Source organism: Trachypithecus francoisi, unplaced genomic scaffold (assembly GCF_009764315.1).
Source record: "Trachypithecus francoisi isolate TF-2019V2 unplaced genomic scaffold, Tfra_2.0 Contig01579, whole genome shotgun sequence".
Taxonomy (NCBI): domain Eukaryota; kingdom Metazoa; phylum Chordata; class Mammalia; order Primates; family Cercopithecidae; genus Trachypithecus; species Trachypithecus francoisi.
This window is the reverse complement of record NW_022681442.1, coordinates 28,257,707-28,284,233: the sequence shown is the minus strand read 5'-3', so window position 1 is coordinate 28,284,233 and position 26,527 is coordinate 28,257,707. Positions and strand designations below refer to the sequence as shown.

General features: G+C 44.6%; 1 protein-coding gene and 1 non-coding gene across 3 annotated transcripts in view; both read right to left on the bottom strand.

Annotated features, from left to right (window-relative positions):
* Positions 1-129: 129 nt before the first annotated feature.
* Positions 130-26,527, bottom strand: part of PCGF6 (polycomb group ring finger 6) — a 51,719-nt gene continuing 25,321 nt past the window's right edge. The window contains exons 9-10 of one of the 2 annotated variants that reach the window (XM_033184067.1): positions 13,332-13,418; positions 130-1,284 (exon numbers count right to left, since the gene is read on the bottom strand). In XM_033184067.1, the coding sequence (XP_033039958.1) occupies positions 1,228-1,284; positions 13,332-13,418 (144 nt within the window). In that variant the 3' untranslated portion in view covers positions 130-1,227. The remainder of the gene's footprint in view (positions 1,285-13,331; positions 13,419-26,527) is intronic. The other variant, XM_033184077.1, reaches the window with a different exon arrangement.
* On the bottom strand, positions 11,325-11,458 carry LOC117069949. Its single transcript, XR_004431730.1, has one exon. It is a non-coding gene; the product is annotated as a U11 spliceosomal RNA (small nuclear RNA).

The following is a 26,527-nucleotide window of genomic DNA, read 5'->3' as shown; positions in this document are numbered from 1 at the left end:
ACTCCTGACCTCAGGTGATCCACCTGCCTTGGTCTTCCAAAGTGCTGGGATTACAGGCGTGAGCCACTGCACCCGGCCCTGGCCTGGTTATTTTTTTAAAAACCCACAGTAAACACTAACATTTCCAAATAGGTTAAAATACATTTTTACTAAATGTTAGAAGAAATTTATACACAATTCACAAATTCTTTACAAAGAATTGCTAATCTTTGTCCAATTTTGTAGTAGTCTCTATACAGATTCAGAAATACTGCTGTGAAACAGGGTTTATAAAATATTTCTTTTAGAAAGCATCACAATGCTAATTTTAGGCAAAATAATGTTTTAAAACTGAAGTCTTTGCATGGAGGTGAGCTCAAACACCCTTATTCTTTATTCTAGTGATGAAATAATGAGAAAAATAAACATTAAACTAAGAAAACAATGAATAAGTAATTCTGTAAACTTCTCAAATTCTCCTAAAATTTTTTATTACTTTCAGAAGCAATACTATTGCAAGGTATCAACAACCACACTATGTACCCAAATAAAACAAATGTCAGAAATAAAAATATTGTCACAAAGAAGCACCCCTTATTGGAAGATGTATTGAATAAGTCTTATTACACTGAAAGTTTATGGCACAGACCATAAACTCAGATTCTCTTCACCAATAACAATTCATCCATTTTGAAATGAGTAACTTCTCCTTTGTAGTGTTGCTGGTATAAAAAAAAGATACAAGTTCAAAATATGCTGGCAACACACAAAAGAGGCCAATAGTTTTGGTCTTTGAGAGTACACCCTGCAGTTTAACAAAGACTGGCTTTGAATCTTCCATTCAAAAGCACACTTCTCTTCCAAAAGGATGACTGCCCAACTGATGCCATCCCAGAGAGCAGATATCCCAACTACCAACTTGAAATGGCTGAACAAAGAAAACTAACCAATTACTTCAAAGATGGGAAGCAAAATCAATGTCAAAGTATTTAAAATCACAAGGAATTTTAAAATTCAATTTTTGAAAAATTTCCCCTGAGCTTTGGCTGCTTTTTATATATAGTCTCTAGTAACAGATGCATTCCATCGTTCCAAGTTGTACTTATAAATGTTACAATTCTTGGTGCTAAAAATAGGTAAGTTATGTCTTGAACAGCAAAGTGGTAGCAATTACATTTCATGGAAATCTTTGGTGAGATGCAGTCCTGCAGAAACCTCCTTTGTTTCCCTCCTCAGTGCCTAGAATCTTCAAGTTATCTTCAGAGGAGAAACTACAAGACCATAATGAAGTACAAGCAGACCATCCTGAAAAGGGAGAAAAAGACGATTTTGCAGTTCTTTCAAACCAGTAATGCAAATAATCAAGTCAAAGTTGGCTTTTTTTTTTTTTTTAAAATAATCTAACACTAAGGTGAAATTCTTTAATTTAAAGAAAATAAGTGGACCATAATATGGATTCTTATTCACCAAACACTCCTTGTGAATGTGCTTTTTTTTTTGAGACGGAGTCTCACTCTGTTGCCCAGGCTGGAGTGCAGTGAAGCAATCTCGGCTCACTGCAACCTCTGCCTCCCAGGTTCAAGCAATTCTCCTACCTCAGCCTCCCGAGTCGCTGGGATTACAGGCACCCACCACCACACCCAGCTAATTTTTGTTTGTATGTATGTACGTATGTATGTATGTATGTATGTATGTATGTATTTTTCAAGTCAGATTCTTGCTCTGTTGCCCAGGCTGGAGAGCAGTGGTGCGATCTCTGCTCACTGCAACCTATGCCTCTCAGGTTCAAGCAATTCTCCTGCCTCAGCCTACCAAGTAGCTGCAATTACTGGTGCATGCCACCATGCCTGGCTAATTTCCATATTTTTAGTAGAGGGAGGGTTTTGTCATGTTGGCCAGGCTGGTCTCGAACTCCTAATCTCAGATGATCCTCCTACCTCAGCCTCCCAAAGTGCTGGGATTACAATTGTGAACCAGAACACCTGACCTGACACCCAGCCCCACTTTTTTTTTTTTGAAGACAGGGTCTTGCTGTGTTGCTCAGGCTGGAGTTCAGTGGCCAAATCTGGACTCACTGCAGCCTTGACCAACTGGGTTCAAGCAATCCTCCCACCTCAGCCTCATGAATAGCTGGGACGATAGACATGCACCACCACCAGGCTCACTTGTATTTTTTGTAGGAGACAGGGTTTCACCATGTTGCATAGGCTGGGCTCAAACAATCTGCCTGCCTCAGACTCCCAAAGTGACGGGATTACAAGCATGAGCCATCTAGACCAGCCTGTCAATGTGTCTTTTTAATGATTCTCAGGACCTAATTCTGAAACTATCACGTAGACACAGTTAATCAAATGATTCTCCAAAATGAACTAAAAGAGATATACTTTTCCTTCCACAGTGACTTTTTTTTTTTTTTGAGACAGGGTCTCACTCTGTTGCCCAGGCTGGAGTGCAGTGGTGTGATCATAGCTCACTGCAGCCTCAATCTCCCAGGCTCAAGTGATCCTCGAACCTCAGCCTCTCAACTAGCTGGGACCATACGCATGTGCCACCATGCCTGGCTACTTTAAAAAAATTTTTTTTCCCAGTATAAACGAGGTCTTGCTACGTCACCCAGGCTGGTCTCAAACTCTTGAGCTTCAAGCAATCCCCCCATATTGGCTTCCCAAAGTGTGGGATTACAGGTGCGAGGCAAACATCCAGCCCAGACCTTTTTTTTTTTTTGAGATGGAGTCTCGCTCTGTCACCAGGCTGGAGTGCAGTGGCGTGATCTCGGCTCACTGCAACCTCCGCCTCCTAGGTTCTAGCGATTTTCCTGCCTCAGTCTCTTGACCAGTTGGGATGACAGGGTCCTGCCATCACGCCTGGCTAATTTTTGTATTTTTAGTAGAGACAGGGTTTCACCATGTTGGCCAGGCTGGTCTCGAACTCCTGACCTCAGGTGATCCGCCCACCTCAGTCTTCCAAAGTGCTGGGATTACAGGCGTGACACGCCGCACCCGACCCTAGACTTCTTAATAGACTACTTAAGCATTAGATGTCCCAAAAAAGACTCAACTACTACAATGCATCACAGATCTGTTCATTTCCACATAAATGCAGCTCACCACTATAATAATTGATTAAGCTTTGAAAAACTCATTTAATGAAAGCCTAAAATATATATGTTTTACTTCTTCCTTAAAGAATGCCCTTAGGCCGGGCGCGGTGGCTCAAGCCTGTAATCCCAGCACTTTGGGAGGCCGAGACGGGTGGATCGCGAGGTCAGGAGATCGAGACCATCCTGGCTAACACGGCGAAACCCCGTCTCTACTAAAAAATAGAAAAAACTAGCCGGGCGAGTTGGCAGGCGCCTGTAGTCCCAGCTACTCGGGAGGCTGAGGCAGGAGAATGGCGTAAACCCGGGAGGCGGAGCTTGCAGTGAGCTGAGATCCGGCCACTGCACTCCAGCCAGGGCGACTGCGAGACTCCGTCTCAAAAAAAAAAAAAAAAAAAAAAAAAAAAAAAGAATGCCCTCAGCTGGGTGCAGCGGCTCATGCCTGTAATCCCAACACTTTGAGAGTCCGAAGAGGGCGGATCACTTGAGACAGAAAGTTCAAGATCAGCCTGGGCAACATGGTGAAACCCCCTCTCTACTTACATAATTTTTGTTTTAAAAAAAAAGGAAAAAGAATTTTTTTTTTTTTTTTTTTTTTTTTTTTTGAGACGGAGTCTCGCTCTGCCGCCCAGGCTGGAGTGCAGTGGCCGGGTCTCAGCTCACTGCAAGCTCCGCCTCCTGGGTTTACGCCATTCTCCTGCCTCAGCCTCCCAAGCAGCTGGGACTACAGGCGCCCGCCATGTCGCCCGGCTAGTTTTTTGTATTTTTAGTAGAGACGGGGTTTCACCATGTTAGCCAGGATGGTCTCGATCTCCTGACCTCGTGATCCGCCCGTCTCGGCCTCCCAAAGTGCTGGATTACAGGCTTGAGCCACCGCGCCCGACCAAAGAATTTTTTAAAAGAGTAATGGCCTGTAATCCCAGCACTTTGGGAGGCCGAGACGGGCGGATCACGAGGTCAGGAGATCGGGACCATCCTGGCTAGCCCGGTGAAACCACGTCTCTACTAAAAAAAAAAACCCAAAAAACTAGCCGGGCGAGGTGGCAGGCGACTGTAGTCCCAGCTACTCGGGAGGCTGAGGCAGGAGAATGGTGTGAACCCGGGAGGCGGAGCTTGCAGTGAGCCGAGATCCGGCCACTGCACTCCAGTTCGGGCGACAGGGTGAGACTCCGTCTCAAAAAAAAAAAAAAAGTAATGAATGCCCTCGGGGCAGTTGTGCAACTTAACCCCCATACTATATGATTCCAGATGCTATGTATCCAAGTCTTTTTATCTACTTTTTATGGGGTTCCAACTCCTTTCTTGATACCAGGTCTTAATTCTTTGGCTCTCACCAAGGCTGCATCCAGCAAGCAATCTACCTTTTCTTTTTTTTTTTTTTTTTTTTTGAGGCGGAGTCTCGCTCTGTCGCCCGGACTGGAGTGCAGTGGCCAGATCTCAGCTCACTGCAAGCTCCGCCTCCCGGGTTTATGCCATTCTCCTGCCTCAGCCTCCTGAGTAGCTGGGACTACAGGCGCCCGCCACCTCGCCCGGCTCATTTTTGTATTTTTAGTAGAGACGGGGTTTCACCGTGTTAGCCAGGATGGTCTCGATCTCCTGACCTCGTGATCCGCCCATCTCGGCCTCCCAAAGTGCTGGGATTACAGGCTTGAGCCACCGCGCCCGGCCCTACCTTTTCTTTTTTTGAGACGGAGTTTCGCTCTCTTGTCCAGGCTGGAGTGCAATGGTACAATCTTGGCTCACTGCAATCTCTGCCTCCTGGGTTCAAGTGATTCTCCTGCCTCAGGCTCCCAAGTAGCTGGGATTACAGGCAGGCGTCACCACCCCCTGCTAATTTTTGTATTTTGAGTAGACACAGGGTTTCTCCATGTTGGTCAGGCTAGTCTTGAACTCCCGACCTCAGGTGATCCACCTGCCTCGGCCTCCCAAAATGCTGGAATTACAGGCATGAGCCACCATGCCTGGCCATAATCCACCTTTTTAAGGGACTATTTCTAATTTCCTGCATACTGGATAACTAGCTAAAAGGAAAGGTCATTGGGAAATGTGCCACAGACCTGAATTGAGCAACACAGAGAAGGGGTTGCAGCTCATATATCCTGTATTTCCAGTGCTGCTCTGGCTATTACTCTCTTTTGCTTCTTTGCTAAGCTTTTCCATGGCTCCACTTCCTCAGTTCTCAACTCATGGCAATCTGGTTTGTGTTCCTGGCAATTACAGTAAAAACTCACCAGAATTCTAGAAAAGGATTCACAAACTCAAGTGCCCACAAGCGCCAGGACAGTAACATAAATGAATACATAAGTTAGGTATGTGAAGTCAATAGGGAATGTTGAAGACCAGTGGTAAACCAGAGAGAGCAGATGTCCATCTAAAGAAATTTAAACTCAAGGCTAGGTGCAGGGGCTCACGCCCATAATCCTAGTACTTTGGGAGGTCAAGGCAGGTGGATCACCTGAGCCCAGGAGTTCAAGACCACACTGGGCAACATAGTGAGACCCCGTCTCTACAAAAAATACAAAAATTAGCCAGGCATGGTGGCACATGCCTATATTTCCTGCTACTCCTACTCAAGAGGCTGAGATGGGAGGATCACTTCAGCCTGGGAGGCAGAGGTTGCAGTGAGCCAAAATCATGCCACTGCACTCCAGCCTAGGTGACAGCGACAGACCCTGTCTCAAAAAAAAAAATAAATAAATAAACTCAAGGCCAGGTGTGGTGGCTCATGGCTCATGCCTGTAATCCCAGCACTTTGGGAGGCTGAGGCTGGAGTATCACTTGAGCTCAGGAGTTCAAGACCAGCCTGGGCAACAAAGTGAGACCCCCATCTCTACAAAAAATTAAAAAATTAGCCAGTGGCACACCTCTGGTAACCAGCTACACAGGAGGCTGAGGCAGGAGGATCACTTGAGCCCAGGAGGTTGAGGCTATGGTGAACCATGTTCATGCCACTGCACTCCAACCTGGACAACACAGCAAGACTACACAGCAAGACCCTGTCTCAAAAAAAAGAAAGAAAAAAAGTTTATTTCATTCATTTATTATTTTGAGACAGGGTCTTGCTCTGTTGCACAGAGGGGCATGAATGATCAGAGCTTACCACAGCCCTGAATTCCCAGGCTTAAACTGATCTTGCCACCTTAGCCTCCCAAATAGCTGGGACTACAGGTGCACACCACCATGTCCTGCCAGTTTTTATATTTTTTGTAGCGACAGGGTTTCAGCATGTTGCCCAGGCTGGTCTCAAACTCCTGGGCTCAAATGACCCTCCTGCCTCGGTTTCCCAGAGTACTGGGATTACAGGCATGAGCCATGCCTAACCTGAGTACATTCTGTGATGCTTGCAAAATCATTAAATCGCCTAACAATGCATTTCTCAGAACATATCCCTATTGTTAGGTGATGCATAACTGCATATATATTTGTAGACTTAATGACTATGGTTTATTGTGGAAATCTTTATTGAATTTTTAAAAATAAAATTAATTAAAATGTTCTTTTTGGCCGGGCATGCTGGCTCACGCCTGGAATCCCAGCAGTTTGGGAAGTTGAGGCAAGCAGATCACTTGAGGTCAGGAGTTCAAGACCAGCCTGGGTGTCTAGGCAGAAGCCTGCTGCAGTGGCAGAGACCTCATGGAGAACCTCTACTAGGGCAGTGCGGAGGGGAAACATGGGGTTGGAGCCCCCACACAGGGTCTCCACTGGGGAACTGCCCAGTGGTGCTATGAGAAGAGGGCCACTGTCCTTCAGATCCCAGAATGATAGATCCACTGACAGCTTGCACCCTGTGTTTGAAAATGCCATAGGCGGCCGGGCTCGGTGGCTCACGCCTGTAATCCCAGCACTTTGGGAGGCCGAGGCGGGCGGATCACAAGGTCAGGAGATCGAGACCACAGTGAAACCCCGTCTCTACTAAAAATACAAAAAATTAGCCGGGCGCGGTGGCGGGCGCCTATAGTCCCAGCTACTCAGGAGGCTGAGGCAGGAGAATGGCGTGAACCCAGGAGGCGGAGCTTGCAGTGAGCTGAGATCCGGCCACTGTACTCCAGCCTGGGCGGCAGAGCGAGACTCCGCCTCAAAAAAAAAAAAAAAAAAAAAAAAAAGAAAATGCCATAGGCACTCAACACTAGCTCGTGAGAGAAGCCATGGGGCCCAAACCCTGCAAGGTCACAGGGTTGGAGCTGCTCAAGGCCTTGAGAACCCACCCCTTGCACCAATGTACCATGGATGTAGGGTGGGGAGACAAAGGAGATTTTAGGTTTTTTTTTTTTTTTCTGAGACAGTCTTGCTCTGTTGCCCAGGCCGGAGTGCAGTGGTGTGACCTCTGGGTGATCTCTGCTCACTGCAACCTATGCCTCCCAGGTTCTCCTGCCTGAGGCAATTCTCCTGCCTCAGCCTCCCAAGTAGGTGGGATTACAGTAGTGTACCCATGCCTGGCTAATTTTGAGCTTTAAGATTTAACGAGGACCAGGCATGGAGGCTCACGCCTATAATCCCAGCACTTTGGAAAGCTGAGGCAGGCAGATTGCCTGAGCCCAGGAGTTTGAGACCAGCCTGGGCAACATGGTGAAAACCCCATCTCTACAAAAAAATACAAAAATTAGCCAGGTTTGGTTGTGTGCACCTGTAGTCCCAGCAAGCTGGGAGGCTGAGGTGGAAGAATCACTTGAGTCCGGGAGGCAGAGGTTGCAGTGAGCCTATCACGCTACTGCACTCCAACCTGAGTGACAGAGAGACTCCATCTCAAAAAGAAAATAAATAAATAAAAATAAAAAAATTAATGGCTGCTGTTCTGTGTTCCAGACTTGCATGGGGGCATATAGCCTCATTCTTTTGGCCAATTTCTCCCTTTTGGAATGAGAGTTATTTGCCCAATGTTTATACCCCCATTGTATCCTGGAAGTAATTAACTTGTTTTTTATTTGACAGGCTCATAGGCAGTAGCAACTAGCCTTGTCTCAGATGAGACTTTGGAATTTTGAGTTAATGTTGGAAGTGAGTTAAGACTTTGGCGGGGACTATTGGGAAATCATGATTGTATTTTGAAATGTGAGGACATGAGATTTGGGCGGAGGGGCATAATTTGGGTGGAATGATATGGTTTGGATCTGTGTCCTCACCAAATCTCATGTTGAATTATAATCCCCAATGTTGCAGGTGAGGCCTGGTGGGAGGTGACTGGATCATGGAGTTGGATTTCTCATGAATGGTTTAGCACAATTTCCCCTTGTGTGATATAGTTGTTTAAAAGCGTCTAGCACTTCCCTCTTCATTCTCTCAATTGCTCCTGGTTCCTATCATGTCTTTGCCTTCAGCCATGATTGGTAGCTAAGCTGCTATGATTCCTGTATAGCCTGCAGAACTGCGAGACAATTAAACCTGTTTTATTTATAAATCACCCAGTCTCAGGTATTTCTTTATAACAATGTGAGAATGGACTAATACATTATGTGAATTACATCTTAACAAAACTGTTATTTTAAAAAACAGAGGTCAGGCATGGTGGCTCACACCTATAATCCCAGCACTTTGGAAGGCTGAGGTGGCTGATTGCTTGATCTCAGGAGTTCAAAACCAGCCTGGGCAACATGGCAAAACCCCATCTCTACAAAAAATTTAAAAAATAGCCAGATGTGGTGGTACACATCTATAACGTCTGTAGTCCCAGCTACTTGGGAGGCTGAGGTGGGAAGATATCAATTGAGCCCCCCAGGTTGAGGCTACACTGAGCCATGATTGTGCCACTGCAATCCAGGCTGGGCAGAGTGAGACCTTGTCTTTTTTTTTTTTTTTTTTTTTTTTGAGACAAGAGTTTTGCTATTGTTGCCCAGGCTGGAGTGCAATCGTGCGATTTCAGCTCACTGCAACCTCTGCCTCCCGGGTTCAAGCAATTCCCTGCCTCAGCCTCCCGAGTAGCTGGGATTACAGGCGTCCACCACCATGCCCGGCTAATTTTTTGTATTTTTAGTAGAGGTGGGGTTTCACCATGTTAGCCAGGCTGGTCTCAAACTCTTGACCTCAGGTGATCCCCCCCACCTCAGCCTCCCAAAGTGCTGGGATTACAGGCGTGGGCCACCACACCTGGCCTGACCTTGTCTTAAAAAAAAAAAAAAAAAAAAGAAAGAAAGAAAGAAAGAAAAAACTCATCTCTGGTGACAAAATCAGAACAATGGTTGCCTTGGTGCTAGGGAGAAGAATTAACTGGGAAGGAGCATGAGAGAACTCTCTGGGAGTGACAGAAAGGTTCTGTATGTGAAGGAGGGGTTTGAGTTAAACAGACAGGTATTTGTTGAAACTCATGCATTTCATTACATGTCAATTAAAATATATCATATGTACATTATGCACATATAACTACGCATGTGTGTATATTTTCTGCTTCTTCCAAGGAACTGTATAACTTACATTAAGAAAATAATTCTTGGGAACAGATTGTGAGGACAAGAAAAAAAGATAATTCATATAATATATCTTCTTTTGAGCAGTTGTTCCACTGAGACAAATGAACATAGGCAATGATACCAAAAAAAAAAGAATTATATTTCTTTTCTTTTTTTTTTTTTTGAAAAAGGGTTTCACTCTGTCACCCAGGCTGGAGTGCAGTGGTGTGATCATGGATCACTGCAACCTCAACCTCCTGGGTCAATCAATCTTCTCCCTCTTCAGCCTCCTAAGTAGTTGGGACTATAGGCATGTGCCACCACACCTGGTTAATTTTTGTATTTTTTTGTAGAGATGGGGTTTCATCACATTGTCTAAGCTGGTCTTGAACTATTGGACTCAAACAATCCCCCTGCCTCAGCCTCCCCAGTAACTGGGACCACAGGTATGCACAACTATGTCTGCTAATTTTTCTATCCTTTGTAAAGACGAGACTCACTATATTGCCCAGGCAGTCTTGGAACTCCTGGGGTCAAATGTCTCGGCCCCACAAAGTGTTAGGATTATAGGAGCAAGCCACTATGCCTGGCCAAGAATTACTTTTCTTTTTGAAACGAAGTCTTGCTCTGCCGTCCAGGCTGGAGTGCAGTGGTGCAATCTTGGCTCACCGCAATCTCTGCCTCCTGGGTTCAAGCGATTCTCCTGCCTCAGCCTCCCAGCTAGGCACCCGCCACTACGCCCAGCTAATTTTTGTATTTTTAGTAGAGATGGGGTTTCAGGATGTTGGCCAGGATGGTCTCAAACTCCTGACCTCAAATGATCTGCCTGCCTCTGCCTCCCAAAGTGCTGGGATTACAGGTGTGAGCCACTGTGCCCGGCCTCTTTTTTTTTTTTTTGAGACATGGTCCTGCTCTGTTGCCCACACTGGAGTACAGAGTCACTCATGGGTCATTGCAGCTGCGACCTCCTAGGCTTGAAGTGATTCTCCCACCCCACCTCCCAAAGTGCTGGGATTATAGGCATGAGCCACCACCGCACCTAGCCGCATTTCTTGTCTTTAATAGAGATCTTTACCATATGTTTTCTATACTTAGATACACAAAATGTTTGTCCTCGTGTTATAATCACCCACAACATTTAATACAACAAACCACACAATCACATAACCTAGAAACGTGCATCACACCACACAGCCCTAAGAGGGAGCAGAAACCTGGATTTACCCAACAGGCCAAGACTGTCAGCCAGGTGTGGTGGCTCATGCCTGTAATCCCAGCACTTTGGGAGACTGAAGTGGGCAGATCACTTGAGGCCAGGAGTTTGAGATTAGCCTCGCCAACATGGTGAAACCTCATCTCTACTAAAAATACAAAAATCAGCTGGTGTGGTGGGACACCTATAGTCCCAGCTACTTGGGAGGCTGAGGTACTAGAATCACTTGACCCCAGGAGGAGGAGGTGCAGTGAGCCGAGATCACGCCACTGCACTCCAGCCTGGTGACAGAGCAAGACTGTCTCCAAAAAAAAAAAAGAAAAAAAAAAAAAGTAACGGTTGGGCGCGGTGGCTCACGCCTGTAATTCCAGCACTTTGGGAGGCTAATGCGGGTGGATCAGGAGGTCAGGAGATCGAGACCATGCTGGCTAACGCGGTGAAACCCTGTCTCTACTAAAAATACAAAAAATTAGCCAGGCATGGTGGTAGGCACCTGTAGTCCCAGCTACCCGGGAGGCTGAGGCAGGAGAATCCTTTGAACCCGGGAGGTGGAGGTTGCAGTGAGCCAAGATCATGCCACTGCACTCCAGCCTGGTGACAGAGCGAGACTCCGTCTCAAAAACAAAGTCACAACTGTCTAATTTACACAACAAGTAAGGGCTCCAGGACCAATGATCACCAGCTACCCAAGTACCAAAAAATTGTGCTTCTGAAATCTCTTGATGTTGATTCTGGCACAAAGAACAAATGATGCCCTATGTGTGCCACTCACAGCAGAATGCCTTTTTATCCCAAGAATTATATTTCTAGCAAACAAAAATTTGTTTGAGAGTTCATCAAATCTTTATTAAAACAATCTTTGTGGACAGACGCGGTGACTCACCCCTGTAATCCCAGCACTTTGGGAGGCCGAGGCTGGTGGATCACCTGAGGTCAGGAGTTCGAGACCAGTCTGACCAACACGGAGAAACCCCGTCTCTACTGAAAATACAAAATTAGTTAGGCGTGGTGATGCATGCCTGTAAACCCAGCTACTCGGGAGGCTGAAGCAGGAGAATTGTTTGAACCCAGGAGGCGGAGGTTGTGGTGAGCCAAGATCACACCATTGCACTCCAGGCTGGGCAATAACAGCGAAACTCAGTCTCAAAAAAAACAAAACAAAACAATTTTCCACGATAGGTTCAGAAATACATTAGAATATGTGGTCCTGTTTTCTCTTCATTAAACTTGTAGATCCTATCTTGGTTTTCATTATTTTGACTAGGAGACTTCACGTTATAGGTTAATTAAAACATCAAAATAGTTAGCTTGAGTTCTTACCTACTGAACAAGAAAAGCTATGTGAATCTCTAGAGCAGGGGTGTCCAATCTTTTGGCTTCCCTGGGCCATACTGGAAGAATTGTCTTTGGCCAACATAAAATATGCTAACACAGGCTGGGCGGAGTGGCTCACCCCTGTAATCCCAGCCCTTTGGGAGGCCAAGGTGGGTGGATCACTTGAGGTCAGGAGTTTGAGACAAGCCTGGCTAACATGGTGAAACCCCACTTTGACTAAAAATACAAAAATCAGCCAGGTGTGGTGGCACATGCCTGGAATCCCAGCTACTAGGGAGGCTGAGGCAGGAGAACTGCTTGAACCTGGGAGGCAGAGGCTGCAGTGAGCTGAGATAGTGCCACTGCACTCCAGCCTGGGCAACAGATCAAGACCTTATCTTGAGAAAATGAATAAATAAAAATAAAATATAACAGTACAAACAGTAGCTGATAGTAAAAAAAAAAAAGCTCATCACATTTTAAGAAAGTTTATGAATTTGTGTTGGGCCCCATTCAAAGCTATCCTGGGCCACATGTGGCCTGAGGGCCACGGGTTGGACAACCTTGCCTCTAAAGCCTAATATGTACTTGCAAGTTTTTCTTGAAATGTCCTTCTGGATAGATTGACCTAGAAGCCTTCAAAATTGTATTATAGCACTGGACAGGGGGAAAAAAACAAGGCTTTTAGAATCAGACTGCCTAGAATCTGAGCCCTGTCTCACCCACTGACTGTGGGAAGGTATATGTCCTTACTGTAACTCAGTTTCCTTTATCTTTAAAATGGGAAATAAAATACTGCCTGCTTTCTTACAATAATTATGAAGAATAAGTAAGCTAATCTACATAAATTACTTAGAACAGTACCTGATACATAGTAAACATTTGATAAATATTAAATATAATTATTATTTATAGTGTAGGTAATTTTAAGACAATTGTAGAATATTTATGGAAACTTACTGATTTTTTTTTTTTTTTTTTTTTTTTTTTTTGAGACGGAGTCTCGCTCTGTCGCCCAGGCTAGAGTGCTGTGGCCGGATCTCAGCTCACTGCAAGCTCCGCCTCCCGGGCTCATGCCATTCTCCTGCCTCAGCCTCCCGAGTAGCTGGGACTACAGGCGCCCGCCACCTCGCCCGGCTAATTTTTTATATTTTTTAGTAGAGACGGGGTTTCACCTTGTTAGCCAGGATGGTCTCGATCTCCTGACCTCGTGATCCGCCCGTCTCGGCCTCCCAAAGTGCTGGGATTACAGGCTTGAGCCACCGCGCCCGGCCGGAAACTTACTGATAAATGGAACTTTGTTTCTTCACTAACTTATTTGTTAGACCTGGATATGTCTAGAACCTACCTGCATTGCTGCATCACCTATTGCACGTCGGATTTCCCTCAGAGTTTGATACTGCTCCAACAGGTGATCACCACAGATGATATCTACCTATGGACATGAAGAGAGTATTAGATTGATTTGTTGTTTCAAAATACCATCTGAAGAAATGAAGAAAAAAAATCAACATAAATTGTTTCCAAACTAGATTTTGCAATTTTATTTTAGGCTGATTAAACACTCTTGAAAAGAGAGTTTTAGAAACTTTTTACAGAAGTAAATAAGGTAACATGGAAAGAGCATTAGAGGATACAGCAGGACAACAGCACAGTACAACTGATATTCAAAATGATTTCCCTGAATCTCAAAGAAATTAAGTCATGCTGGATGTATTCAACATCAGGTAGCACAGGAAAGTACATCTTTTTAAATATCTGTGATAAAAATCATTAAGGGCAGGCGCAGTGGCTCACGCCTGTAATCCCAACACTTTGGGAGGCAGAGGTGGGCAGATCACCTGAGGTCAGGAGTTCCAGACCAGCCTGGCCAACATGGTGAAACCCTGTCTCTACTAAAAACGCAAAAATTAACTGGGCATGGTGGTAATCATGGTGCCTGTAATCCCAGCTACTTGGGAGGCTAAGGCAGGAGAATCACTTGAACCCAGGAGGCGGAGGTTGCAATGAGCAGAGATCACGCCATTGCATTCCAGCCTGGGCCACAGGGCAAGACTCTGTCTTTAAAAAAAAAAAAAAAAATGCCAGGCGCGGTGGCCCACGCCTGTAATCCCAGCACTTTGGGAGGCTGAGACGGGCGGATTATGAGGTCAGGAGATTGAGACCATCCTGGCTAACACGGTGAAACCCCGTCTCTACTGAAAAAAAACAAAAAAACAAAAAACTAGCCGGGCGAGGTGGCAGGCGCCTGTAGTCCCAGCTACTTGGGAGGCTGTGGCAGGAGAATGGCGTGAACCTGGGAGGCGGAGCTTGCAGTGAGCCGAGATCCCGCCACTGCACTCCAGCCTGGGTGACAGAGCGAGACTCCGTCTCAAAAAAAAAAAAAAAAAAAATCATTAAAAGGTATTAATCCTTAAAAAGGCAGTCATACATTATTTGAAAAAATTCTCTTATGAGGAATATCTCATTTTCCAACAATGCCATATAAATCATAGTACAACACTGAAAGTTCACACTAAGGAAACTTTTGTAGATGAAAAAATTTCAACAAGTAATTGCAAAGCTCCAAGATATATCTTTTTTTTTTTCCCCCCAAACAGGGTATCACTCTGTCACCCAGGCTGGAGTATGGTGGCCCAATCACAGCTCATTGCAGCCTCAAACTCCTAGGCTGAGGCAATCCTCCCACCTTAGCAACCCAAATAGCTGGGACTAGAGGTATGCACCACCACATCTGGCTAATTGTGTGTTTTTCTGTTTGTTTTTTGTTTTTGAGATGGAGTCTCGCTCTGTTGCCCAGGCTGGAGGGCAGTGGCGCAATCTCGGCTCACAGCAAGCTTCGCCTCCTGGGTTCACACCATTCCCTTGCCTCAGCCTCCCAAGTAGCTGGAACTACAGGCACCCACCACCATGCCCGGCTAATTTTTTGTATTTTTAGTAGAGACAGGGTTTCAGCGTGTTTGCCAGGATGGTCTAGATCTATCTCCTGACTTCATGATCTGCCCGCCTCGGCCTCCCAAAGTGCTGGGATTACAGTTTTGAGCCACTGCACCCAGCCAACTGTGTGTGTGCGTGTGTGTGTGTTTTAATTTTTGTAAAGACAGGGTCTCTGGTATATTGCCCAGACTTGTCTCAAACTCCTAGTCTTAAGTGATCCTCCTGCCTAGGCCTCCCAAAAAACAAGTGTAAGCCAGTGTGCTCCGGCCAGTATATTGACTTTTATACAGAATTCTCTAGAGAGAATATTGTACATATACATTTTACTAAGACTCTACTATACTTACTTGCTAAGATAGAAATGCAAATCTTTAATCTTTCACTGAGTACTACTCCCTTCCTATTACCTTAAAATGGGGTTAGACCCTCAGATAGACAGTATATATATATATATATATATATGACTTAACTGGCTCCATCTCCTAACATTACTATTTAGATTATGGTATGAAATTTCTCCTTGTCTTCCATACCAGAATGTCACCTCTGCTTCCTCTTTCTCCTTTTCCTTTCTTCTTACATACAATCAATTACAAAGTCCTATTGCTTCTTTCTTCCTGTCTCTTGAATTCATATCATACCTTTCAACTACTGCCCGTAGGCTTAAACCACTAAAACCACCTCCTAGCCAGACTTATCTTCAAATACTGTTTACTCCAATAAATTCTATACACTGTCAACATGTTAAACTCTAAAAACTTTCAGCATGGTTGGGAAAGAACAGTAATAGCAGCTACATTTAAATGAGCAGCCACTATGTACAATAAGTTACATATGTATTTGGTATGTGTTATCTAATCCTCATATGCTTATGAACTAGGTAACTACAATTCCAATTTTACAGATAGGGAAACTAAGAAGTGAAGACATTAAACTTTCCTGAGGTCACAAAGCTAGTAAATAGCAAAGTTCAGATATAAAACCAGGTCTGTGCAAGGTCTAACTTTCTCCAAAGCCTAAATGCCATCTCAGTGGTTGGTGAACCCTTTCTGCAAAGGGCCAAATAATAAATGCTTTAGGCTTTGTAGGCCACAGCATCTCTGTTATAACTCTTCAATTCAGCTGTTATAGCACAAAAGCAGCCACAGTGTGACTGTGCTTTCATTTTGCAAATACCACTCTGTCAATTTAAAAGCTAGTAAGTCTAAAACGCAAAAGTTGTTACTAATCTGAGATTATATAGAATTATGAGATAGAACCCAGGCTGGCATACTCAAGGGCCAAATCTAGCCTGTCACCTGTTTTTAGAGTGGTATTTCCAAAATGACTTAAAAGTAATGATGTGAGATCTTGCACACAGAACTCAGATCCATAAAAAATTAAAGAATGTGGTACTATCATTGTTTTATTAATTTTTCTTTTCTTTTTTTTTTTTTTTAAGACTACAGTCTCACTCTGTCACCCAGGCTGAAGTGCAGTGGCGCAATCTCAGCACACTGCAACCCCTGCCTCTCAGGATGAAGTGATTCTCGTGCCTCAGCCTCCCGAGTAGCTGGGGTTACAAGGGCACACCACCACACCTGGCTAATTTTTGTATTTTTAGTAGAGATGGGATTTCCCCATGTTGGCCAGCCTGGTCTCAAACTCCTGACCTTAGGTGATCCGCCCACCTAAGGCTCCCAAAGTGCTGGGATTACAGGCATGAGCCAAAGCACTGGGCCTATGTTTCATTAAATATTTAGCAATCCAAAAACCATCACTCTTAGTAGGCTTTACCACATGGTATACATTCATGGTATTATTACTGTATTTTCAACTTTGAATTTTTACAGATCTTTACTTTTTTTGTAAAAAGCTTTACAAAAATCTTTAAAAAATAATTCACTGTAACAAATTCAGAAAACACAGAGGTGCTGGGTACTGTGGCTCTCACCTATAATCTTAGCTGCTTGGGAAGCTGAGGCAGGAGGACTGCTTGAGTTTGAGGCAGTGAGATATGATCGCACCACTCCACCCCTAGCCTGGGCGACAGAATGAAATCTCATCTCAAAAAAATAAATAAATAAAATAAAAACAGACAGGTATACAGTAACAAACCTAAAAAAAAATGTAGAAAGTAGAATGATAAATCCTCACTTCAACCCTAACCCCTAGAGGGTGGTCAGTTTCTTTTTTCTTTCTTTTTGAGATGGAGTTTCGCTCTTGCTGCCCAGGTTGGAGGGCAATGGCACAACCTTGGCTCACTGCAAACTCTGCCTCTCCCAGGTTCAAGCGATTCTCCTGCCTCAGCTTCCCAAGTAGCTGGGATTACAGGTATGCATCACCATGTGTGGCTAATTTTCTATTTTTAGTAGACACGGGGTTTCTCATGTTGGTCAGGCTGGTCTCGAACTCCCGAACTCAGGTGATCTGCCCACCTTGGCCTCCCAAAGTGCTGGGATTGCAGGCATGAGCCACCACACTCAGCTGGGGTTAGTCAGTTTCTAAGAGTTTGATGTGTATGGTCCTAGAACACTATAGGGGTGTATATGGGTTTTTTTGTTATTCATTTTTTGCTTTAAAAAAAAATGGGATCAGCCAGGTGCAGTGGCTTATGCCTATAATCCCAGCACTTTGGGAGGCCGAGGAGGGCAGATCATCTGAGGTAAAGGGTTCGAGACCAGCCTGGCTAACGTGGCAAAACCCCATCTCTACAAAAAAGACAAAAATTAGCCGGGCATAGTGGCGGACACCTGTAATCCCAGCTACTCAGGAGACTGAGGCAGGAGGATCACTTGAACCTGGGAGCCAGAGTTGCAGTGAGCCGAGATCGCGCCACTGCATTCCAGCCTGGGTAACAGAGGGAGACTCCATTTCAAAAAAAAAAAAAAAAGGAAAAAAAGTCCAGGCATGGTGGCTCACATCTGTAATCCCAGCACTTTGGGAGGCCGAGGCAGCCAGATCACAAGGTCAGCAGTTAAAGACCAGCCTGGCCAAGACAGTAAAACCCGGTCTCTACTAAAAATACAAAAAAATTAGACAGGCATGGTGGCAGTCGCCTGTAATCCCAGCTACTCGGGAGGCTGAGGCAGAGAATGGCTTGAACCTGGGAGGCAGAGGCTGCAGTGAGCCAAGATGGTGCCACTGCACTCCAGCCTGAGCAACACAGCGAGATTCCGTCTGGAAAAAAAAAAAGAAAAAAGGGAAAAAAAAAAGTTGGTTTAGTTGGCACTCGCTGTCTAACAACTACCAAATTGCAGTTAGGAAACTTTTCATATTAGTGTAGGAAACTTTTTGCAGGCCTAGTTCCCAGACAGCCAAAGGCCAGCTTTGTAAGCAGGTCCTTCTAACGACAGCAGCCTCAAGGCTGATACATGAACTTTTTGTGCATAATATCTTACCCTCTGTAGTGTCAAGAAGAGATAACAAAAATATTTTTGAATCTCAGAGAAGAAATCAGACCATGAAAGTAGTCTTATTAAAAGGAGAAAAAGTCCGTATCTTTTTAAAAGCAAGATCATGCTAGAGCTTCCAAGTGAAGATTTTTCAATCAATGTGCTTTGATAAGCCACACTGGCTCATTCCTTTGATCACACATACTCTTTTTTTTTTTTTTTTTTTTTTGAGATGGAGTCTCACTGTTGCTCAGGCTGGAATGTAGTGGCGGGATCTCGGCTCACTGCAACCTCTGCCTCCTGGGTTCAAGCGATTCTCCTGCCTCAGCCTCCCAAGTAGCTGGGACTATAGGCATACCACCATGCCTAGCTAATTTTTTTTTGTATTTTTAGTAGAGATGGGGTTTCACCATGTTGGCCAGGATGGTCTTGATCTCTTGACCTTGTGATGCGCCTGCCTCGGCCTCCCAAAGTGCTGGGATTACAAGCATGAACCACCAGACCCGGCCATACATACTCTTTTCTCTGCTATTAAGTTCTTTTTTTCTGTGTGTCTGGCAAATTCCTATCTGTTCTTCAATCCCATTCCTGAGTTAAATCATTCATTTTTGTGTTATCTCTACTGTTGCATTCATTACATCCTATTGTCAGTTAGTTGTTTACTTATATAACTTTCCTATAAAACTCTGAGTCCCCTGATGGCATGAATTTTGTCTCATCTTTGTACTCCAAAGGTCAAATACATAGACACTCAATTTAGTAACAATATATAATAAATGGTAAGGAAACATCATATATTAGTCCTTAAAAAATTATTTGGAAACTAAATTTAATAGAAGGCTTAATATCATACACCAAATAAGTAATAACAATAAATAACCTAACTTTTTTTTTTGTTTGAGACAGAGTCTTGCTCTGTCGCCAGGCTTGAGTGTAGTGGTGCGATCATGGCTCACTGCAACCTCCGCCTCCCGGATTCATGTGATTCTCCTGCCTCATCTTCCTGAGTAGCTGGGACTATACAGGTGTGTACGACCATGCCTACCTAATTTTTGTATTTTTAGTAGACACGGGGTTTCACCACGTTGGCCAGGATGGTCTTGATCTCTTGACCTCATGATCTGCCTGCCTCAGCCTCCCAAAATTCTGGGATTACAGGTGTGAGCCACCGTGCCTGGCCAACCTAACTTTTAAGATGGAATTAGTTATGGCAGGATTAACAAAATCAAATACCACATCTTATAGAAGAATTTTTAGTGATCAATGTGAGGCATATGTTCTAAATTTCATTTCATAAAAGCAAAATAAGGTCTGAATATCAAACGATGTACAAAGCAATATAAAATACTAATTACATATAAAGCAAAATACAATAAGACATCAAAGAATAAATACCACTAAATCAACCACAGTAACCTTGAGACACTGGAGTCTCTATGAGACAGAAACATATTTGGATAATTATTGATCTCTAAATTTTAAATGAACTTAAATCTTTCTTAAGAATACATGATGGTCTGGGCACGGTGGCTCACGCCTGTAATCCCAGCACTTTGGGAGGCCGAGGCAGGCAGATCATGAGGTCAGGAGATCGAGAGCATCCTGGCTAACACGATGAAACCCCATCTCTACGAAAAATACAAAAAAAAAATTAGCCGGGCATAGTGGTGGGTGCCTGTAGTTCCAGCTACTCGGGAGGCTGAGGCAGGAGAATGGCGTGAACCCAGGAGGCAGAGCTTGCAGTGAGCCGAGATTGCACCACTGCACTCCAGCCTGGGTGACACAGCGAGACTGTTGCCTCAAAAAAAACCCAAAAAAACAAAAAAAAAAAACCACACACATGATGGTCAGGCGCGGTGGCTCACACTTGTAATCGCAGCACTTTGGGAGGCTGAGGTGGGCAGATCGCCTGAGGCTGGGAGTTTGAGACCAGCCTGGCCAACATGGAGAAACCCTGTCTCTACTAAAAAAACTACAAAATTAGCCAGGCATGGTGGCACACGCCTGTAATCCCAGCTACTTGGGAGGCTGAGGCAGGAGAGAATCGCTTGAACCCAGGAGGCGGAGGTTGCGGTGAGCCGAGATCATCGCGCCACTGTACTCCACCCTGGGCAAAAACGGCAAAACACTGTCTCAAAAAAAAAGAACACATGACCTGTATTTTTTAATCTTTCGGAATTGTCTTGTTTTTAAAATCTGATCTGCCACAAATAACTTTAAAGTTTAACAGTCCTGTGGGAATTACTCATTCCTGTTAGTAAATAACCACAAATGAAGGTCACATATCTGTAAACCATGCACACATTTCCCACCTGGAACTAACTGGTTTAAAGAAAGTCAGCATATCAGGCTCAAGTGACTGCAGGACACCAAGAATTGTAGTCTGATGACTGGTAAACTAGCTCCATGTTTTGTTCATATTAGAAGTAACTCTTAATTACTTACTCTATCTTAAATTTAGGTCTCAACAATTTTAGTCGCCAATTAATGGGTCTGTGTATTTGATAATTCTATTTTAACATTTTGGTTAAATAATAATTTATGAACATTACCAGCTATACAGTAGCTGAATGGTATAATATTTATTTAGAGAGCCAAGAGCTGAAAAAGAAAATTAAAGGTCGAAACAAATTTTATATCATTTTTTTTTTGAGACAGGGTCTCATCATGCACTGCTACCTTGACCCCCCAAGCTTAGATCACCTGATCCTCCTACCTCAGCCTACAGAGCAGCTGGGATTACAGGTATGAGCCTTTATATCATTTTATTTCAAAATGCTAAAAGCCTTAATTTCTATGATGTAAGCAAAGAAGAAACCCACATTTTTAGGTAACAAAATCAACTTAGAAGAGATACACTGTACAACATGGTGACTATACTTAATAATATATTATAGGCTGGGCGCGGTGGCTCACACCTGTAATCCCAGCACTTTGGGAGGCCGAGGTGGGCGGACTTTGAGGTCAGGAGATCGAGACCATCCTGGCTAACACAGTGAAACCCCATCTCTACTAAAAATACAAAAAATTAGCTGGGCGTGATGGCGGGTGCCTGTAGTCCCAGCTACTCAGGAGGCTGAGGCAGGAGAATGGTGTGAACCTGGGAGGCAAAGCTTGCAGTGAGCCGAGATCGTGCCACTGCACTCCAGCCTGGGCGACAGAGTGAGACTCCACCTCAAAAACAAACAAACAAATAATAATAAGAAGAATATATTATAACTGCTGAATAGAGATTTCAGGTGTTTTCACCACAAAAAATGTGAGGTAATGGTATGTTAATTAGCTCAATTTTGCCATCCCACAATGTATACATATTTCAAAACATCATGTTGTATACAATAAATAGGTACGATTTATTTCTTTTTCTTTTTTTTTTAGACAGAGTCTCACTCTCTCACCTAGGCTGGAGTGCAGTGGTGTGGTCTCAGCTCACTGCAACCTCTGCTTCCTGGGTTCAAGGGATCCTCACACCTCAGCCTCCCAAGTAGCTGGGACTATAGGTATGTGCTCCCACACCTGGCTAATTTTTGTATTTACTAGGGACAGGGTTTCACCACGTTGGCCAGGCTAGTCTTGAACTTCTGACCTCAGGTGATCCACCCACCTTGGCCTCTGAAAGTGCTGGGTTTACAGGTGTGAGCCACCTTGCCTGGCCTTCACTTATTGTTATTTTTATTTTTTTGAGACAGTGTATTGCTGTCACCCAGGCTCAGTGCAGCAGAGCAATCATGGATCACTGTAGCCTCAACCTCCCAGGCTCAAATGATCCTCCCACCTCAGCCTCCCTAGGAGCTAAGACTACTAGGATTACAGGTGTGCGCCAACACATCTGGCTAATTTTGGTATTTTTTGTAGAGCTGGGGTTTCACTATGTTGCCCAGGCTGGTTTCAAACTCCTGGGCTCAAGCTATCCACCCACTTTGGCCTCCCAAAGTGCTGGGATTACAGGCGTAAACCACTACGCCCAACCCAATATATATAGTTTCTGTCAGTTAAAAAAAACAGGCTGGGCACAGTGGCTCATGCCTGTAATCCCAGTAGGGAGGCTGAGGTAGGAGGATCACTTGAGGCCAGGAGTTTGAGACCAGCCTGGGCAAAATGATGAAACCCCATCTCTACTAAAAAACACAAAAAATTTAGCCGGGCATGGTGGTGTGCACCTCTAATCCCAGCTACCTGGGAGGCTGAGGCAGGAGAATTGCTAGAACCCAGGAGGTAGAGACCGCAATGAGTCAAGAATGCGCCACTGCACTCCAGCATGGGTGACAGAGCAAGACTCTGTATCACACACACAAAAAAAAGCCAGCCTGAGCAACACAGTATATTATTCTTGCCACCAAAAAAAAAAAACAAAAAAACAAAAAAACAAACCCACAAAACACACACACAAACACTTATATAGCCACAGAATAATCCATATACCCAGGAGGGTGTCACTTCTTATTCTATAATAAGGGCAAGTCTTCTGACTTCTGCTTTTAGAAATAATAGGCTGTTATGTGATCACTCACAATTCTTTAATTTTTTTTTTTTTTTTTTTGAGATGGAGTCTTGCTATGTCACCCAGGCTGGAGTGCAATGGCACCATCTCGGCTCACTACAAGCTCCGCCTCCCGGGTTCACGTCATTCTCCTGCCTCAGCCTCCCGAGTAGCTGGGACTACAGGCGCCCGCCACCACGCCCGGCTAATCTTTTGTATTTTTTTTTCAGTAGAGACGGGGTTTCACTGTGTTAGCCAGGATGGTCTCGATCTCCTAACCTCCTGATCCGCCTGCCTCGGCCTCCCAAAGTGCTGGGATTACAGGCGTGAGCCACTGTGCCCGGCCGATCACTCACAATTCTTAATCCAGGAGTCACTAACCAGCTTTGTTTCTAACCAAAACCTAAGAATAACCTCAAGTGTGCTGTGGCTACAAGGTAAAAAATAGGTCATTTCTAGTTTTCAACTGCCATGAGGTATAACCAGGATATGTCAAGCTCAGTTAGAGAAATCATATTTTATTGGATTTAGTATATATTTAACTACTAGTAAATATTTTTTTTTTTTTTTTTTTTTTTTTTTGAGACGGAGTCTCACTGTGTCGCCCAGGCTGGAGTGCAGTGGCGCGATCTCGGCTCACTGCAAGCTCCGCCTCCCGGGTTCCAGCCATTCTCCCGCCTCAGCCTCCGAGTAGCTGGGACTACAGGCGCCCGCCACGTCGCCCGGCTAGTTTTTTGTATTTTTAGTAGAGACGGGGTTTCACCGTGTTAGCCAGGAGGGTCTCGTTCTCCTGACCTCATGATCCGCCCGCCTCGGCCTCCCAAAGTGCTGGGATTACAGGCTTGAGCCACCGCGCCCGGCCACTACTAGTAAATATTGATACTAAAAACACTAGCAAACTTTCAGTCGCTTTTTTTTTCTTAGTTGGAGTTTCGCTGTTGTTGCCTAGGCTGGAGTGCAGTGGTGCCATCTTGGCTCATAGCAACCTCCACCTCCCGGGTTCAAGCTATTCTCCTGCCTCAGCCTCCTGAGTAGCTGGGATTACAGGCATGTGCCACCGTGCCCAGCTAATTTTATATTTTAGTAGAGATGGAGTTTACCATGTTGGTCGGGCTGGTCTTGAACTCCTGACCTCAGGTGATCCGCCTGCCTTGGCCTCCCAAAGTGTTAGGATTACAGGCGTAAGCCACCGCGTCTGGCCCTTTTCTTTTCTTTTGTTGCCCAGGTAGGGGTGTAGTGGCATGATCTTGACTCACTGCAACCTCCACCTCCCGGGTTCAAGTGATTCTCTTGCTCAGCCTCCTAAGTAGCCAGGACTACAGGTGTGCACCACCATACCTGGCTAATTTTTGTATTTTTGGTAGAGACAGGGTTTCACCACGTTGGCCAGGCCGGTCTTGAACTCCTGACCTCAGATGATCTGCCTGCCTCGACCTCCCAAAGTGCTGGGATTACAGACATGAGCCACTGCACCTGGCCAGTCACTGTTTTAACATATCTATTAACTTAACTAACAATAGAGTATTTTATTATTTTATTTTATTTTACTATTTTTTTGAGACAGATTATCACTCTGTCGCCCCGGCTGGAGTGCAATGACATGATCTAGGCTCACTGCAACCTCCATCTCCCAGGTTCAAGCAATTCTCCAGCCTCAGCCTCCCGAATAGCTGGGATTATAGGAGTGTGCCACCATGCCAAGCTATTTTTCATTTTTTAATAGAGACAGGGTTTCACCATGTTGGCCCGGCTGGTCTCAAACTCCTGACCTCAAATGATCCACCTGCCTTGGCCTCCCAAAGTGCTGGGATTATACAGGTGAGCCACCGTGCCTAGCCACAATACACAGTATTTCAGATAAAAATTATTCTATAAGACTTTACACATGATAGAGAATAACAAAAATGCTTTTTAAATTTGACTAATGAAAAAGCAAAGCTAAATAAATGTGCATTTTTACTAACTGGACCACATAACTAGAACTATGAGTATATTTTACTTTTATGTTCAATGATACATGAAGTTTGAAGTTTCCATCATACAACAAGAAAATATTACGGCCAGGTGCAGTGGTTCACGCCTGTAATACCAGCACTTTGGGAGGCCGAGGCAGGCAGATCACGAGGTCAGGAGATTGAGACCAGCCTGACCAACAACATGGTGAAACCCCGTCTCTACTAAAAACACAAAAATTAGCCAGGTGTGGTGGCACAGGCCTGTAATCCCAGCTACTTGGGAGCCTGAGGCCAGAGAATCGCTTGAACCCAGGAGGTGGAAGTTGCAGTGAGCTGGGTCCGCCCCACTGCACTTCAGCCTGGGCAATGGAGTGAGACTCCGCCTCAAAAAAAAAAAAGAAAAATATTACATAGCTAGAACAGGAGATCTCTTTTAATCCATAAAAAAACTAATAGGGTCAGCCAGGCACGGTGGCTCACGCCTATAATCCCAGCACTTTGGGAGGCTGAGGTAGGAGGATCACCTGAGGTCAGAAGTTTGAGACCAGCCAGACTAACATGGAGAAACCCCATCTCTACTAAAAATACAAAATTAGCTGGGCAAGATGGCACCTGCCTGTAATCCCAGCTACTCAGGAAGGCTGAGGCAGGAGAATCGCTTGAACCTGGGGAGCGGAGGTTGCAGTGAGCCGAGATCGCACCACTGCACTCCAGCCTAGGCGACAGAGTGGAACTCCATCTCAAAACAAAACAAAACAAAACAAAAAACTAATAGGGTCCCTATTAGATAAATACATTTCACTTCTCTTAGGTGTCCTGAGCTTTGCTTGTTTTTTTGTTTGTTTTGTTTTGAGATGGAGTCGTGCTCTGTCACCCAGGCTGGGGTGCGGTAGCGCAATCTTGGCTCACTGCAACCTCTGCCTCCCAGGTTCAAGTGATTCTCCTGCCTCAGCCTCCTGAGTAGCTGGGATTACAGGTGCATGCCAGCATATCCGGCTAATTTTTATATTTTTAGTAGAGACGGGGTTTCATCATGTTAGTCAGGCTGGATCTCCTGACCTCGTGATCTGCCCACCTCAGCCTCCCAAAGTGCTGGGATTACAGGCGTGAGCCACTGCGCCTGGTCGAGCTTGCTTGTTATACTTGAACAACTAATAAATGCAAGGATGTCCTATAAAGAAAAGTGGATGATAAGCAATATTTTTCTCTACTACCGAAATAGAAAGAGTTGGAACTGAAGACTCTTTAATATTTCTCCTATCTTCAGCTCTTCTCTGACACTAATAGATTGCCATCAGTGGCAGTAGGAAATGGATACTAGCCTGGCACAGTGGCTAACTCCTATAATCCTAGTGCTTTGGGAAGCTGAGGCAGGAGGATTACTTGAGGCTCGCAGTTTGAGACCAGCCTGGACAACACAGCAAGACCACAACTCTTAAAAAACATAATAATAAGATGGGCATGGTGGCATGTGCCTCTAGTCCTAACTACTCAGGAGGCTGAGACAGGAGGCAGGACCAACCAAGCCCAGGAAAACCTCAATGTTGCAGTGAGCCATGATCGTGTCAATGTACTTCAGCCTGGGCAACAGAAACAGACTGTCTCAAAAAAAGAAAAAAAAAAAAAGAAATGGACAATAAATCAAATGTGATTACAGCTGGAGGTGTGAATCACTATGTATCGATATTCAATTAGCATTAAAAATGTCTACATCATCATAAAACAAAAATAATTGCATGAAATCCTAGAGAGTTATTTCTTCAGTGTGCTAAAGGTAATCTCACAACTTTACCTATTC